This window comes from Penicillium verrucosum, assembly GCF_028828655.1.
Source record: "Penicillium verrucosum strain IBT 35672 chromosome Unknown utg000001l_segment0_segment0, whole genome shotgun sequence".
NCBI classification, from domain to species: Eukaryota; Fungi; Ascomycota; class Eurotiomycetes; order Eurotiales; family Aspergillaceae; genus Penicillium; species Penicillium verrucosum.
The window spans coordinates 1,143,583-1,158,331 of NW_026643210.1; the positions used below are offsets into that span (position 1 = coordinate 1,143,583).

Sequence of the window (14,749 nt, forward strand, 5' to 3'; positions counted from 1 at the left end):
GGAAGGCGGATGCGGGGATACGAATACGAGACTGTGGGGAGGATAGCCGAGAATCCGAGAATCCGAGACCACGTACTGTCCACAACTCAACCTTTCATGTCCAGGTTTCATAGGTATCTAGAATATACTCGGTTTTTACAGCGTGACCTCCGTTAATTACTGTCAGTTTATTCATCTTTAATCACATAATACGATCGGACTTTCACTTCTACTAATGCCTAATCTATGCAAACATATCTTTAACAAGGAGCTGTGATTTGTCTCTATATAAACCCACATCAAAATATCCCAGGCGCAAAATTAGATCTAAAATCTTGTTACAAAGTCACCTTACTGAGTGATGCGGCATTGATAGCAGCATGAATCTCCTGCTCTGCACCAGCCTCAAGAGGCAAAAGAGGTGGTCGAACGGTAGCGTGAGTCAGAATTCCCCGAGCAACAAGAGCATGCTTCAGTGCTACGGTACCCTCCATGTGAGATCCACGGTGATAAACGCTCTTAGTAACAGGCAGCAGCTGGTCATGGATTTCTCGCGCCTTCTTGTAGTCCTTGGCCTTGCCAGCCTTGATGAGTTCGATGAGAGGCTCGGGGGCAATGTTCCCGTATCCAACCAAAAATCCGTCAATATCAAACGAAGTGTGCAGAAGGTACTCATCGTGGCAAGAGAGGATTTGCAGGTCAGGTCGCTGAGCACGAATGACAGGAATTTCTGTGTCCCAACGGCGCATGTTGCGCACGCCGTTCTTCATGGCGAAACAGCCGGGCTGAGCAGCGATATCCAGCATCGTCTGCAGGTTGTAGGTGGCTTTTGTATTGTCGGGATATTGAAAGAGGATTAAGGGAAGGCCGGACACTTCATACACGCGGCGGTACCGGTCTTGAGGAGCACCTGGCTGGTATCCGAACCGCAGCCAGCCGTGGGAAGGGTAGAGCAAGCCAGCAGCTGCGCCGGCTTCTTTGGCTCGCTTGGCCTCCAGAGCGGCCACTTCGGTGCCTTCGCCGGTGATGCCGGCGATGATGGGCACTTTGTTTCCAACGGACTTGACGAAAGCCTTGATGACTGAAACTTGTTCGTCGACGGTGAGGAAGGTGCCTTCGCCAGCGTGGCCGAGAACCACAAGGCCTTTCACTCCATCGATGCTACCGAGCCAGGAGCCAAGACGTTGAATGGCTTCATAGTCCACTGCGCCATCTTCGGTGAAGGGGGTGACCGGGGCTGGGGTCAGACCACGCATATCAAAGCCGACCATTTTGATGATTAAAGCGAAGATCAAGTGAATATCGAGAAAGATGTTTTGTTGTGATGTAGACTTTCATTTTCGCGATGATGGTCTCTTTTATCTCTTTCTGGAGCTGTTGGTGTTTACTTGACCTTGCTGGAGGGTTGAGGATAGTCCGTTCGGATTCCCGGATTCCCGGAAACGCGGGGCTTGAAATATCACCGGGTTCTGTAGACCATTGACCCTCCAAAATTCCATCCGGACACGTCCGGACTCCTTGCCCTCTCTATCCGCTCGACTAGACTTTCTTTGCCCTGAATGGTTGATTCTAAGAGTTCCTAAGAGCTTCATTGCGTACCTAGGTAGGGTCCTAGAAAGTGGAAATGCCGGGGCATGTCTGTATGTGGCTTAGCTCGGAAATCTCGCCAGGCGGAGGATGTCCAGATGTCCAACTCGGATTACTTTCGATAGCAACGCCCGTCGACAAATCAACAAACGCCAGTTGCCTACTACCAAAAACCTCACCGACAGATCTACAATCCGGACCTCATGGAGAGAAAACCCTCATCTCCGATGGCGCCCACTTTCATGGTGTCTGCACCAGGAAAAGTCATTGCCTTCGGTGAACATGCCGCAGTGTATGGTAAGCCTGCTATTGTCGCAGCTATCTACTCTCGGACGGTGGATTCACGCTCATGCTGAAAAATGGATTACCCTAAAGAGCGCAATCTTCACTGTGGCACGAGTAAGTTACCCCGTGCTGGTGTTGTACAGCGCTGGTTCGCCGTCGTCAGATTCGGTAAAGAGGATTTGCCTAGGGTCGGTCCCCCGGGGCCATGCTACCGGTCAAGTACGAAAAGGGTTGAAGGCCGCGCAGCACGTGGCCAGAAAACCTTGTGATTCCCTAATTTGCAATGGTTACCTTTCACTAGTTGCCCGACTAGGCACGATTTCTCAAACTACTATATCACCACTTTACATACAGAACTTCACTACTTGCTGAAGCACGCAGGCCGACGCTATATGAGGACATACGTTTATGGCTATTAATATAGCCCATAACAAGAATGAGACTAGATAGGCCAAGGAAGGTTAAATGAAGAACATCGTGAGAGCTGCAAGGCCGTATTCTAATTTTATTCCGCGTCCATCGAATTAAAAGGGTCTTTCTGCAGAGGGAAGTAAAGAGTACCTGCAATGATATATCACAAAATCGGCATGCTAACGGGGTTATCATAATCAATATTCGCCTCCACGCTCTCAATACGGGGACTGCACGTTCCAAAGACCCGATCCCACACCCGCGTTTGCTTGCCATAGTTATGGCTCTTCTTCCATCCATGACGATGATGCAAATCATGATCTTCAATCACCAATTCAGCATCAAACATCCGCATCAACCATGTCACAGGGTTGGGCGGCGAAGCATGAAGACGAAGACCGCTATGTCCAGCCAGCTCGGCAAAAATAACATACATCTGACAAACGTGCCATTCGTAGAATCCCATCGGCATACCCATAAATTTCATCGTAAACCATGTGATCAATGGAATACCGGCAATGTCAAAGAATTCCTGCTCCGAGTCCGCGTAAATTGTGAGCAGTGGGTTCGGGTGTTTCGTGAAATGGTGGGTACGGTGGAACCTCCAGAGACCGTTCACATCATGCATGACACGGTGGTACCAATAGAACCAAAAATCAAGAATGATCCCGTAAAGACTAATCTCTATGAGCAGCCAAGCCCAGCTTAATGAAGCTGGTGGTTTATTTGCATCGTAGGTGAGCCATACTGTCATCAGTGGACGCACAATCCCAGCCAACATAACCGAGATCAGAGCCTTTGAAACTCCCACGTCGGGCACACCATCTCGCTCGTGTTTGTCGCCGTCTAGAAACCCGTAGGTATGACCGAGCTCTCGGAGAGTCCGCAACTCGCGTGTCGTGAACAATCTTGAGGCTTGGTAGTAGTAGAAGAAGGCGATGATCGGGTGGAAGTTGTATCTGGTAAAAGAGGTAAAGAGCTGGTGGACCAGAAGTGGAACTCCAGAGGTGATAATAACCCAGCGGTTCAAAGACCAGTCGGATACATATGGTATTTTATCTTCCTTGGGATGGATCGGGATATCTCTGTTGAGCTCGATGTGGTATACGTTGACATGCTCGAAGATTTTGTGTGGTAGTTTCCACTGATCTCGGTCCCATGTACGCCACGTGAATTTCATATTATCCATCGGATTACGAGATGTGGTTAAGTGTAAGTTAGAAGTGTGTGCTTTGTCTTTACTTCGGTCTAACTATATGGGTGCCTATTCCTACATTGGTAGGGAGGGAGGTACCTAGGTGGTTAACGCGCCCAGGTGATTGGATAGTGTTAATAATCTATGTGGGGCCATACGGAGGCCATGCGGAGCCATTTAGAGCCATATGATTGGCTACTCGCAGAGGTTTCCCAAAACCGTTTAGGTGGGGCGATCATCTACATCAGTATGATTCCGGGGCGACGAAGTAGAGTTGACCATAATTCGTAACTATTTGAACGTAATACACCATCTCTTGGGTTCTTATGTTGAAATTGAACTCTATTATTGTATATATTAGCTGTTCTTTATAGCCCAAACCATGCCATGTGATTCTTACCTAGGTATGCCAAGTCACGGCATGGCCTGAGACCTAAATTTATGCTTAATTTAGCTGCGATGCTTTAAAACATGTAAAGATGGAAGTGAGTAACGTCGACTTAGTACTCAGGATACCAGATGAACGGTATTGCATTTATTGCGGGAAATCTAGGAATGAATCATAGACATTGCATCAGAACCTGTTTCCCCGCAGTACATTTTCCCCGAAGTACCTTACATCCATCTTTGACAGCTAGATAACAACCAACAATCAAGCATTACCGCAAGATATAATCCTTTAGTAACTGAAGATCAGCTACCAATTCCAGTTCATCATGTCTCTCGCAATTCTGGACGTGAGAATGCCGTTTGTCAACCCGTAACCCCGCTGACCTCATTTCAGACCACAGAACATCCCAACCTCCCCGCGGTATCCACAACACTCTTCAAAGCCAAGGCAGCTCGCAAACTAAGCTTCGAGAAAATTGGCGAGTACCTCGGTCGCAATGAAGTAGCCGCAGCTGCCATATTCTACGGCCAGGCCAAAGCGTCACCTGAAGATATCGAAAAGCTGGCCGATCTGCTTCTCATCCCCCAGCAGCCGTTGGAGGAACAACTCAACGGCTTCCCCGATCGTGGTCGGTCCGTCGAAATGCCACCCAAGGAACCCCTTATCTACCGACTGTATGAGATTGTGCAGAACTATGGCTATGCTTACAAGGCGGTTCTCAATGAGAAGTTTGGAGATGGGATTATGAGTGCTATCTCGTTTTCGACCAAGGTTGAGAAGGAGACTGATGAAGATGGTAATAACTGGGCTGTTATCACTCTTCGTGGAAAATGGTATGTCTTCCAAGGTCCGCTTTGCCTCCTGAACAATTACTAACGAGTGAATAGGTTGCCTTTCTCTCGATTCTAAGCTTAGTGATGTTACTAGGAGGTAGCAGTCTCATCAGCAAGAAAGAAGAATACCTCCCAGAGTGACCTTGGTTTCACCATCAGCGATAGAAGTGCAGAATGGTAGAGAAAGTAGTCACTGGCATCTGACCAAAACTGGACTTATAAAACGGAAGGAAGCCAAGAAAGAAGAAGCAATGAGAGGAACCATCACCGGACCTTAACAATTATAAGAAAAGAAAAAAGAAAAGGTCCCCATTAATCTAGACCGCTCCTAGACCTCAGGAGGGTATGGACAGAGCCTGGTAAGGTGGAGCAAGCTCCTAACAACACACTAACTAGCAATCGGGTGTCTGGGGCTGAGGAAGCAAACAATAATCCACAACAGTTACAGTAATTCGATGAATCTCCTCTTAATATGGCACATGAACAAAAGGGTGCGCTCGCGGTTTCTCAGGCCACTAGTTAATTCGTCTTCGACAATCAGATCCAGTCCAAGGGCCTGCCAATCCACGTGTGTATTCGACTTCTTCAACTCCTTGACCTCCAAAAGCAGGCTGGAATTGCATCACTTTTGCCAGTAGCCATCCGGTAAAGTCTACTGAAAGGCCTCGAGCAAATTGCGAGTGTTTTGGACCTCGATCGTGGTGTATTTAGCCGGACACACCGTGTCAATTATGCATCAGGATGGCGAGATCCAGTGGAAAATTACCGAATCCTTATCCGATTTCACTGCTCTTCGACCTTGACCACAAACAGGTAGCTATATTCTACGCATGTACCAACCTATATCAGTTTCATCAGATTTTCATAGTAACAGGTAGAAATTTAGTAGATATTATACTGATTTTAGCATCATGATGATAGATTTCATACAAAATTTCATACATAATCACCGATCCAACTTAACCACGAATTCGTACCTAAAAGGATTACTGAGTATTAACATGAAGAGATATATATATTGGGTCTATAAGTAGCATTAATAGTACCTATACTTACTATGTAATTTTCTAACAAAAGCAAGTACCCCTTGTAAACAATACCTAGGTAAAGCTTTATGAAAATTAACTTTGCATCTCCAAACCGTCTTTTGAGTGAATTTATAAGCTTATAAGAAGGATTCCGTATTGAATACCCAAAAGAAACTAGAGAAAAATGTATTAATTATGCAGCTAGAATACATTGCCATACTTGTATTGTTTGGGGCCTATTATGGGACCAAAATTCAGCCCATTTGGGGGGTGGGTTGGGCTATGGGCTTTGTGAGCTATTGAGAGGTCTAGTCACTACTACCTAGGTAGTTAGTACCACGCGATGAATTATTAAGATACGTCTACGCCTCTCTCTATATATATAGCAGAACAGTACTAGGAATTGCTTAGCCTATAATAAGAGTTCTTCCCTTTTCCTATCTATATATATATCTCATTTTCTAGCTCAATTGAGCTTTATACGTCCCGCTATCGCGTATAGCTCTTCTTATACCTAGGTATCTCTTTTCCCCTGCTCTAGCTCTAGCCCTCTATCGAAGGCTAACAATATAGAAGTTAACTCTCTAGATATATATAGCCGAACTCTGCTATTCTACGCTATATAACTTAGTAAAATAGCAACGGCAACTACGCTACTTAAAAGAAATCCCGAGGCAGGTGCAGGGACGACTGGATTGGATTCAACACAATCACTAGAGTATTGGCTCGCTTGCCATGAATAGGAGGCTAGGAGGGGCGGGGGGTGGTCCAGGGTGACAGATGTCTACTCAATATTAAACCATCATGGTTTTTATTTCTCCCATGCTGGCATGCTTTGTCAAAGATAAATCCGTTTGTTTGCTTCAAACACTTTCCCTCTTCATTCGTGATATTCTCTTTCTCTTCATTCCTTTCCTTCCCCAACTTTCTTGATCCCATCCACCCTTTCTTGACGCGCGTCACTTCATCGCCTCGACAGCTCATCGAAGCTCTTCACGATGGCAGAAGAAGTGACGGGGGTACTTTGTACCTTTAAGGGCTGCAGACTTAGTTTCGACTCCGTCAGCGAGATGCAACACCATAAGGCCAATGCGGACAAGCACTCTTACTGCATGAAATGTGACCTCGACTTCCAGTCTCAGCAGACCCTCCATCTGCACAAGATTATGAGCGACCGTCACTTTGCCTGCCCTGAATGCTGTCTTGAGCTCCGCAGCGAGGCTGGTCTGGAAGTTCACATGAGAAACGTGAGTCTCCATCCTCCTTTAAGCCACCGCCTATAGAAACAAGAAACTGTACTGACGAACTATCCATTTATTAGAACCACCATGAAGGTCGCGAAATCGCTTGCATGGGCTGTGGTTGCAAGTACAAGTCCGCTTCTGCCGTCATCAAACATATCGAAGACAAGGAATGCCCTGTCCTTTCCCTGCCAGAAAAGTCCCTCGAGGGGACCAACTATGACCTGCACGGCGCAACAAGCGTTTTGACCATGGGCAGAGACTCTCCTGGAGCGCAGTACCCGCCCTCTGATAGCTCCAGCGAGGACCCGGATACAGATGGTGGCGTTTTACTGGATATCTCTACACCCCGTATGGAAGGAAAGCGCCCTGCTCGCGATACCGACGATGCAATTAATCCTCATGATAACTGGCCCGATCTTGGCGCTCCAGTGACGCCAGGAAAAGGACAAGGAGGAAGTAGCTCCACTGAATCGCCCGGCGGTGTTCTCCTCGATGATATTGTCGGTACCCCAATGCTCGAGGACAATCCTTTCCTGTCTGCTCATGGGGCTACTGAGCAGTTGAGCGAGGCAGGACCTTCTGGGTCTACGCTGACTGTCCAAGGAGCGGGCCCTTCGAACTATGTTAAACCAACTCGTTGCCGAGCCACAGCTCACCGCATGATCCAAGGTGTGGACCCCGAGAGCTTCTGGAACCAGGAGAAATCTCGCTACTACTGCAACTGCGGTTCGTCTTTCTTGTACGTCAGCACGTTCGAGTATCATCTTACGATGGAGGATGAAACAATCAACGAGTAAGTATCTTCCTTTTCGGTTCGTGTATCTTGAAACGGGATTATCGCTAAGAATATTTCTTACAGCTGCCCTCGATGCTTCAAACGATTCAGGACCCTCGCCGCACTCGTCGCGCACATGGAAGCTCGATGGTCTAAGTGTGCTTTCCGCGTGAGCACTGGCCAAATTGAACAGGAACTCAGTGAGGTTACTCGTGGCTTTGCCGATATTCCGCAGACGATTGGTGATGGAATGGAACCAGGGGAGATCGCTTTCGATGTGAGTAGCCAGCCTGAGCACAATACTCCCGGTTCTTCGGATGCAGGCACTCCACCCATGAGAGCAGGTGGTGTCTTTTCGAACCCCGAGGCCGTCTCTTCAAATGGAGATGACGTCTATTCCAACGCAGATGATGTCTCTTCGAATGTAGAGGCTGTATCTTCCAATGCCGGGCCTGTGTCTTCCAATGGAGGAGCCGTGTCTTCTTATGCAGGGGCCCCTTCCTCAAATATGGACTCGCTAGTGGATGATCTGGAGGGACTTGTCTTTTCCGATACGCACGACGAAGACGATACGCACGACGAAGATGACACGCACGACGAAGATAATACGCACGACGAAGACGACGAGGAAGAACTTTGAGGGCGAGGGTTGAGATTGGGATCAGAAGGCTAGTTCCTGAGGATTAACTTCGAGAATAGTACCTGGGGGGTGAGCTTGGAGGGTGGGCTTCAAGATTATCTACCACGGTTCTATGGATATTAATTCAGATCAAGGCAGAATGGTGGGGAATCTTCCCACTCTCACGTAGTTCCATAGCACAAATGGCCTTTATCAATATCCATTGTCCAGAATAGAGCCAGTATTCCTATTCCCAGTAAACCGTACAGGCTCTAAAACGCAATTATAATAATTCACAATGGATCAAAAACGAGACTGGATTTCAATTTGCTCCGCTAGGAAAGCAAAGTGGGTATGTGAGAGCTGTGTCGGGACTCAATTTTCACGCAAAGGCTGCGGCGAACGCTAAAGGTACATATTAAAGAATAGAAAATAGAGCAAGAATGCCCCTTGAGCCCGGTAATCCCCACCTCCCGATATCCCCCATCCCAATCCACAAAGAGGTGAATGACTGGACGAGACAAACACGCAAGCCTGTCAAACGTAGAGCAAGGTGTCGAGGATATCGAAAGGATCAAGCGGACGGCGTGATCGAACGACTGCGCAACTAGCAGAAAGTCTCGCAGCACTCACAGCACTCGAAGCAGAGAATACCAGCGCAACTAGATTAATGTCAGTCTCGTTTGGTGATATGTGATTCAGAGGTGTTTGACTTACATGCCGCAGCAGATATCGCCGGCACCGCCACCACGCAGCTTCAGCATGTTCTCCTGGGAGTTCTGAGAGGATATTAGTTGGGTCTGTGAAGGATATTTGGGTAATTGGGTGTTGTGTGGCGTACAGGCTGCTCGGTCACCATGCGGTCGGTTGAGGGTGTCTTTGGGCTGGTAGGCTGGTGGTTCTCGATGCTGGTAGCATCTGAGGTGGTGTTGACAGTGGACTCCTTGGAGAACCAGGAGAGGAAACCGTTGGCAAACATCTTGATTGTTGATTGTTGATTATAGATACAGTCAAATGAGGGAAGTGGGAAGTGGTGAGGTAGGAAAGTCGTGGGAGGAAGTAAGTAAGCCCTGGAGGTTATAACTAGTGTTGGATTTGGTAAGACGCACATCTTTTTTTTTGTATAACCTCGACCTGAACAGTTTACCCTGCCAATTATATATGGAGCTGAGTGATGATCCCTGTTTCTATTTGTACTATATAACATATTCGATATTTAAGGGTCCTATGGGACTTCAGGTATCTTTAGATGTGGCTATGGATATACTCCAGTATAGATCTTGGTGAATCCCAGCGTGTACATCTATATAATATTGTGTTTTTCTCTTCTCTTGTAACTAGAAGAGAGTAACTCCATGTACCTAACATAATAGAATTATATTCATCATACAAATCTGTGCGAAATAGAGATCTAAGAAAAAGAAAAAGAAACCAAATAACGAAGATCGACCCTGCCAAGTATCCGCCAAGCCCAACCTTCCATAAATTTTCCTTCATAACAACAACCTCATATCATCGCCAACATCAAAATGGCAACCCCTTCAACCCCAGACCTAAACGCAACCCGCGAAGCAGACTACAAACGCTTCAAAAACTACGCCGCCTACACATTCCTAATCGGCGCCCCAATCCTAATCGCCCTCCCACCACGCAAACTCGACCCACTCACCGTCCTTGTCCTCTGCTCCTTCGGCGCATCCGCAAACCACATCGTGCGCGACCGCACAGGCCGCAGCATAATCGACCGGATCGACGCCCGGATCTCAAGCGCGCAAAGGTCATTCTCATCTCTGCCTAGCGAGCGCGCACAGGAGATCCAAGAACGACTCCGGGCGGCACGCGATGCACAGCTCCGCCATGCTGAGCATGAGCAGTTGAAGGCGCAGATTTTGTCGCTTTCGGATAAGCAGCGCAGAGCTCCCGATCCGGTTTTGAAGGAGGAGATTGAGAAGCTTAAGGCGAGACAGGCGCAGGAGGAGAGCGTTGTGCAGCGGGTTTGGATGGGTGGGGAGTCTGAGGGGTGGAAGGAGAGGAGGTTGAGAGAAGAGCAGAAGGCGCTTAGTGAGGGCAAGGGATATGGTGATTTGATTCAGGAGCATATTTGGGATGTTTGGACTTGGGGTGGGAAGGGTGGAAAGGATGAGAAGGCTGGGGAGGGGGTTAAGGATGAGACGGAGGAGAAGTGAGTTATCGATGCTTGTGCTGTCTGTCTGTTTTGTGTGTCTTGTATAGCGTCTCTGTCTCTCTCTCCCCCTTGATGTATTATATTTTACTCTGCTTGCATTGGGATTAGGTGTTTGGTTGTATTTTTGAATTCCACCTGCCAGGAATTCATCAGGTTGTTCGTGTTAGAAAGGCTATTATTACTATGTCTGTGTACAATACATCCATTCGAACAAGTTCTAAATACCTGAAGGTTTTAAGAGTATATTACCAAAACTTATAGTGGCCATCAAAACCCCCTTTATAGATGATTTGGTGCCTAAATGCCTGACTTTAGAACAGCAGAAATGTTAAAATACCTCCAGGGCTGAATTTCTATTACAGATGCCTTAGTAATCATACAGTGACTCCGCGAAAGTGCTAACACCCTTCTGCTACCGCCTTCTCAATTATCATACCGCCCTTTACCCCTTACTTTCTATTGGTGGATATCTAGCTGGCAGAACCTGGGGCCTTCCCTGTGGTTTGTATTGTTGACACTTATAACCCGCCATAAAACATAGAGATACTACCTAACTAGGTACTATTTGTGTGTAGATAAAAAGCTTCATTTTTGACACTTGAAAACCCATCTACAATACGTATAGAGATACTACTGTTTATACGTAGGTGAAAGCTCTATTTTTGACACTTTTAAAACCGTCAAAAATACGCATAGAGATACTGCAATTTGTGTGTAGATGAAAAGCTTCATTTTTGACCGTTATAGTATCAATAAATTTACCATACACTATATAGAGCGGTGTAAAAAGCGGTGCCAAATAAGGCACTCAGGCATCAACTCTCACCTACAAAAGGGGGTTTGAACCCTGGCCACTATAACTAAGTCTTGGTAGAGTACATTGTCTATTTACAGCCAGTCTACGGTGTCTACGAGGTTACAAAAATCAAAATCCAAGTGTAGAATAATATATCTTTATTCTCAAAACAAAGAGACTCTCCACGACCATGGCATCGCGAGAGCTCCTTGATACATACAAATCTCTCCAAGTATATCCATCTGGAAGGCTATGAGACCTCAACGACCATGGCATCGCGAGGGACTCACAACCAAACCAAATCCAGTACATGAAAAATATCTCATCTCCAATATCAATCCCATCTGGAAGGCTATGAGACCTCAACGATCATGGCATCGCGAGGGACTCACAACCAAACCAAATCCAGTACATGGAAAGTATCTCATATCCAATATCAATCCCAAGTATATCACTCCGAGAAATAGATAAAACACAAATCCAAGTTGTCCGGACACGCCAAAAGCAGATGGTATCAAATGGCATGACCTCCCATTCGGGCCGTGGGATGAAGAGGAGTGGATGACTTTTCTTTTTGATGATGATGATGATGTGTTCATCCTAACGGGGCCATGGGAAAACCCGGCAAACTCCAATTGGGTGCTCGGTAAAAACCATGACCAGGCCTGCAGTTCTAAATACAGGTTCCTTTGTTGTAAGCTCAGTTGGGAACATAGCTGGGGTCTAGGTCCGCAGCTAGTCTGAGCATGGTATCGGCCTTTAATATTGTTAGAGAAAGTAGTTACATTCAGCGTTTCCTTGCAGCTTTGAAGAAGCGATGATCTTAGGATGGACAGCTGGAGGGTGGAAAGTTGGGGGACGGAAAGTAGGGTGAGTGGAAGCAAGAGGATCCATAGCAGGTACTGGGAAAGCAAGGGGATTGAATTGGAAATAGGAAACTGGGGGACTCACAATTTGCTTAACAGCCAGAGCACCCATTGTAAAGGCCTCAATCCTCTGCAGAGAAGTTAGTGCATGTTGCAACCCACTGGCTGCTTCCCAAAGATCACTCACCGGATCCGGAAGAGGCGGTGCGTCCGGCATCTCGATGTCGTTCTATATTCAATGTTAGCAACTGATCTTTTAGAAAATGGATGTGGAGGTATCAACTTACTGGCTCATCTGCCGGTGTCTCATTGCCCTGGTAGGATCTGGGCTCACTCGGCACAAATGGTGTGTTGCCGTTGTGATTGTTGTTTGCACGGTAGTTTCGAGCACCTCCATTGCCCCGGTAGGATCTGGGCACAAAAGATGCGTTGCCGTTGTGATTGTTGTTTTCACGGTAGTTTCGAGCACCTCCATTGCCCTTGTAAGATCTGGACTCATTGGGCACATAATATGCGTTGCCGTTGTGGTTGTTGTTTGCATGGTTGTTTCGAGCACCTCCATTGCCCTGGTAGGATCTGGGCTCATTGGGCACATAAGATGCGTTGCCGTTGTGGTTGTTGTTTGCACGGTCGTTTCGAGTACCTCCATTGCCCTGGTAGGATCTGGGCTCATTGGGCACAAAGTTGCCGTTGTGATTGTTGTTTGCACGGTTGTTTCGAGCACCTCCATTGCCCTGGTAGGATCTGGGCTCACTGGGCACAAATGGTGCGTTGCCGTTGTGATTGTTGTTTCCACGGTAGTTTCGAGCACCTCCATTGCCCTTGTAGGATCTGGGCCCATAGGGCGCGGAAGATTGGCGGGTGAAATTCATCTTCTCGGGGTTCCGTTTACCAAAGCTATGATGGGCGTTTGGACTACCGCAGCCTGTCTCCTTAGAGAAGCTTCGTGCAGGGGGGCCATTCGATTGAACTTCCAAAGGCCGGATTTCAACTTCGAAGAGCCCAAGCGGATGCTCTGTTTTTGGCTTGTTTTTTTCCCTTGGCTGGGCTTGTTTCTTCTCAACCCTTAAGAATCTTTTTTTTTTTTTTTTGGATTTTCTTTTTGGGAGGAAGGTGGTGCCTTCAGCTGGGATACTTCACCTCAAGAGGCCGGGGGCTCTCGAAGTCCGACAATTAAAGACAACTCCCTGGCCCTGGCAGCTTGCGACAAAGTTGGCTGGGTGATTTGATTAGAATATGAAGAAGGAAAATATGAAGAAGGAAAGAAAAAGGAGGAGTCAAAGGTGAGGAGACGGGGGGTTATATAGATTTGGATGAGGTGAAGGAGGAAAGAAAATAGAGGAGTCGAAGGTGAGCAGAGGGGGGTTTATAACACCAAGCTGCGCTACTAACTAAACCAATCTAGGAAATATGCTAGCTTCGTCAACGGAGAGAATATATTGAGTTCCTTGGATTCGTAAAATCTAATGTCTAAATAAGGGCAAGTTGATATTTCATCGTACTGGGTCCCATGACATTGGGGGGCAAGACCGTTATATGTCGTTATATGTCGAGCCTGAAGGGGAGTCGGACTGAGAAATAAAAGCAAACAATGGGCCATTGTTAGCGCCATAAAGCGGACAAACAAAGGAATTCAACTTTGATTTTGACAGGTCATTGGTCATTTTTCATCAGAGGTCCGGAGCTCAAGATGGTATCGGCCTGTTGTCGGGCTTGGTGCGGTACATGGACATAGAAGCAACTATAGTTGAGTGTCAGTACCATGCTTCGTCCGTGGAACACAAGGCAAACTAAAAGCTTCCAAGTGTCTTGTGATTTTTGCTAGGCTCAAGTCATTCCGTTACCCAAAGAATAGCGGAAGAATAGTTGAGTCGGAGCACTTCAATCGAGGTGCTGACAGCATTCTGTCGAGGCATCACGAGCACACGCCGAGTCAAATACAAAGACAGACAGACTGTTATGTCGACGGAACAATAAACTTAAAACTCCTTTTCCGTCTTTGTTGAGTATTACAGATAATGGCTTTCTTCCGACGTACAAGGTGTTTGATATATACTTTGTCAACCACTATGCCTAATGTGGAACATAATGTCATCGTGGCCATACATCTCGAGGATAGAATACTTATGTCGCTATAAGACAATCCTGAAAATATAGTAGGAGAACTGGCCAACCAAGTTGTAATATAATTCCTACGTCGAACTGGCTACACGTCTTAGATAGGCTGTGATCTTATATCTATTTAGAACTTGTCTCTACTGCTTGATCATGTCTTTTGTTCTTGTACATAAGGTTGGAAGAAGTATGACCGAGCCAATGGGGGCGCAGAACTCCATGCAGAACTCTATGAGCTAAACCTTACTCAGTAACAAGCTATACCCGATTTGGAATCGGCCTTATGCCTCCTGTATAGCTGCTCTCTGGAGAGTTAGCAACTTAGAATATCTTTTTGTGTTGGAATATCCCCGAAGCCGTTTATTCTGACGGACCAAAAATCCCTTATGTTGGCATGTGACATTCTATTTGCCCTTGCTCTCATTTTTCTCGACGATTTA

At 46.8% G+C, this 14,749-nt stretch overlaps 8 protein-coding genes across 8 annotated transcripts; 4 read left to right on the forward strand and 4 right to left on the reverse strand.

The window, feature by feature from the left end:
• Window positions 1-317: 317 nt before the first annotated feature.
• On the reverse strand, window positions 318-1,250 carry N7516_000422 (dihydrodipicolinate synthase family protein; the record flags this gene model as incomplete). The annotated part of the gene is made up of 1 exon (XM_057213144.1): window positions 318-1,250. One exon carries the CDS (start codon window positions 1,248-1,250, stop codon window positions 318-320), a length of 933 nt encoding a protein of 310 aa, XP_057075027.1.
• Window positions 1,251-1,793: 543 nt separating this feature from the next.
• Window positions 1,794-2,120, forward strand: N7516_000423 (uncharacterized protein; the record flags this gene model as incomplete). The annotated part of the gene is made up of 2 exons (XM_057213145.1): window positions 1,794-1,863; window positions 1,942-2,120. 2 exons carry the CDS (start codon window positions 1,794-1,796, stop codon window positions 2,118-2,120), a joined length of 249 nt encoding a protein of 82 aa, XP_057075028.1.
• Window positions 2,121-2,425: 305 nt separating this feature from the next.
• On the reverse strand, window positions 2,426-3,451 carry N7516_000424 (sterol desaturase family protein; the record flags this gene model as incomplete). The annotated part of the gene is made up of 1 exon (XM_057213146.1): window positions 2,426-3,451. The coding sequence occupies one exon, from the start codon at window positions 3,449-3,451 to the stop codon at window positions 2,426-2,428; it is 1,026 nt and encodes a 341-aa protein (XP_057075029.1).
• A 722-nt stretch (window positions 3,452-4,173) lies between these two features.
• cyn1 (putative cyanate hydratase) lies at window positions 4,174-4,757 on the forward strand (the record flags this gene model as incomplete). Its single annotated transcript, XM_057213147.1, has 3 exons — window positions 4,174-4,194; window positions 4,242-4,681; window positions 4,736-4,757. The coding sequence occupies 3 exons, from the start codon at window positions 4,174-4,176 to the stop codon at window positions 4,755-4,757; spliced, it is 483 nt and encodes a 160-aa protein (XP_057075030.1).
• A 1,950-nt stretch (window positions 4,758-6,707) lies between these two features.
• Window positions 6,708-8,368, forward strand: N7516_000426 (putative C2H2 finger domain protein; the record flags this gene model as incomplete). Its single annotated transcript, XM_057213148.1, has 3 exons — window positions 6,708-6,956; window positions 7,031-7,746; window positions 7,813-8,368. 3 exons carry the CDS (start codon window positions 6,708-6,710, stop codon window positions 8,366-8,368), a joined length of 1,521 nt encoding a protein of 506 aa, XP_057075031.1.
• A 586-nt stretch (window positions 8,369-8,954) lies between these two features.
• On the reverse strand, window positions 8,955-9,326 carry N7516_000427 (uncharacterized protein; the record flags this gene model as incomplete). The annotated part of the gene is made up of 3 exons (XM_057213149.1): window positions 8,955-9,009; window positions 9,065-9,126; window positions 9,189-9,326. 3 exons carry the CDS (start codon window positions 9,324-9,326, stop codon window positions 8,955-8,957), a joined length of 255 nt encoding a protein of 84 aa, XP_057075032.1.
• Window positions 9,327-9,876: 550 nt separating this feature from the next.
• Window positions 9,877-10,533, forward strand: N7516_000428 (uncharacterized protein; the record flags this gene model as incomplete). Its single annotated transcript, XM_057213150.1, has 1 exon — window positions 9,877-10,533. One exon carries the CDS (start codon window positions 9,877-9,879, stop codon window positions 10,531-10,533), a length of 657 nt encoding a protein of 218 aa, XP_057075033.1.
• Window positions 10,534-12,028: 1,495 nt separating this feature from the next.
• Window positions 12,029-13,066, reverse strand: N7516_000429 (uncharacterized protein; the record flags this gene model as incomplete). The annotated part of the gene is made up of 4 exons (XM_057213151.1): window positions 12,029-12,085; window positions 12,280-12,324; window positions 12,382-12,423; window positions 12,482-13,066. The coding sequence occupies 4 exons, from the start codon at window positions 13,064-13,066 to the stop codon at window positions 12,029-12,031; spliced, it is 729 nt and encodes a 242-aa protein (XP_057075034.1).
• Between the last annotated feature and the right edge of the window lie 1,683 nt (window positions 13,067-14,749).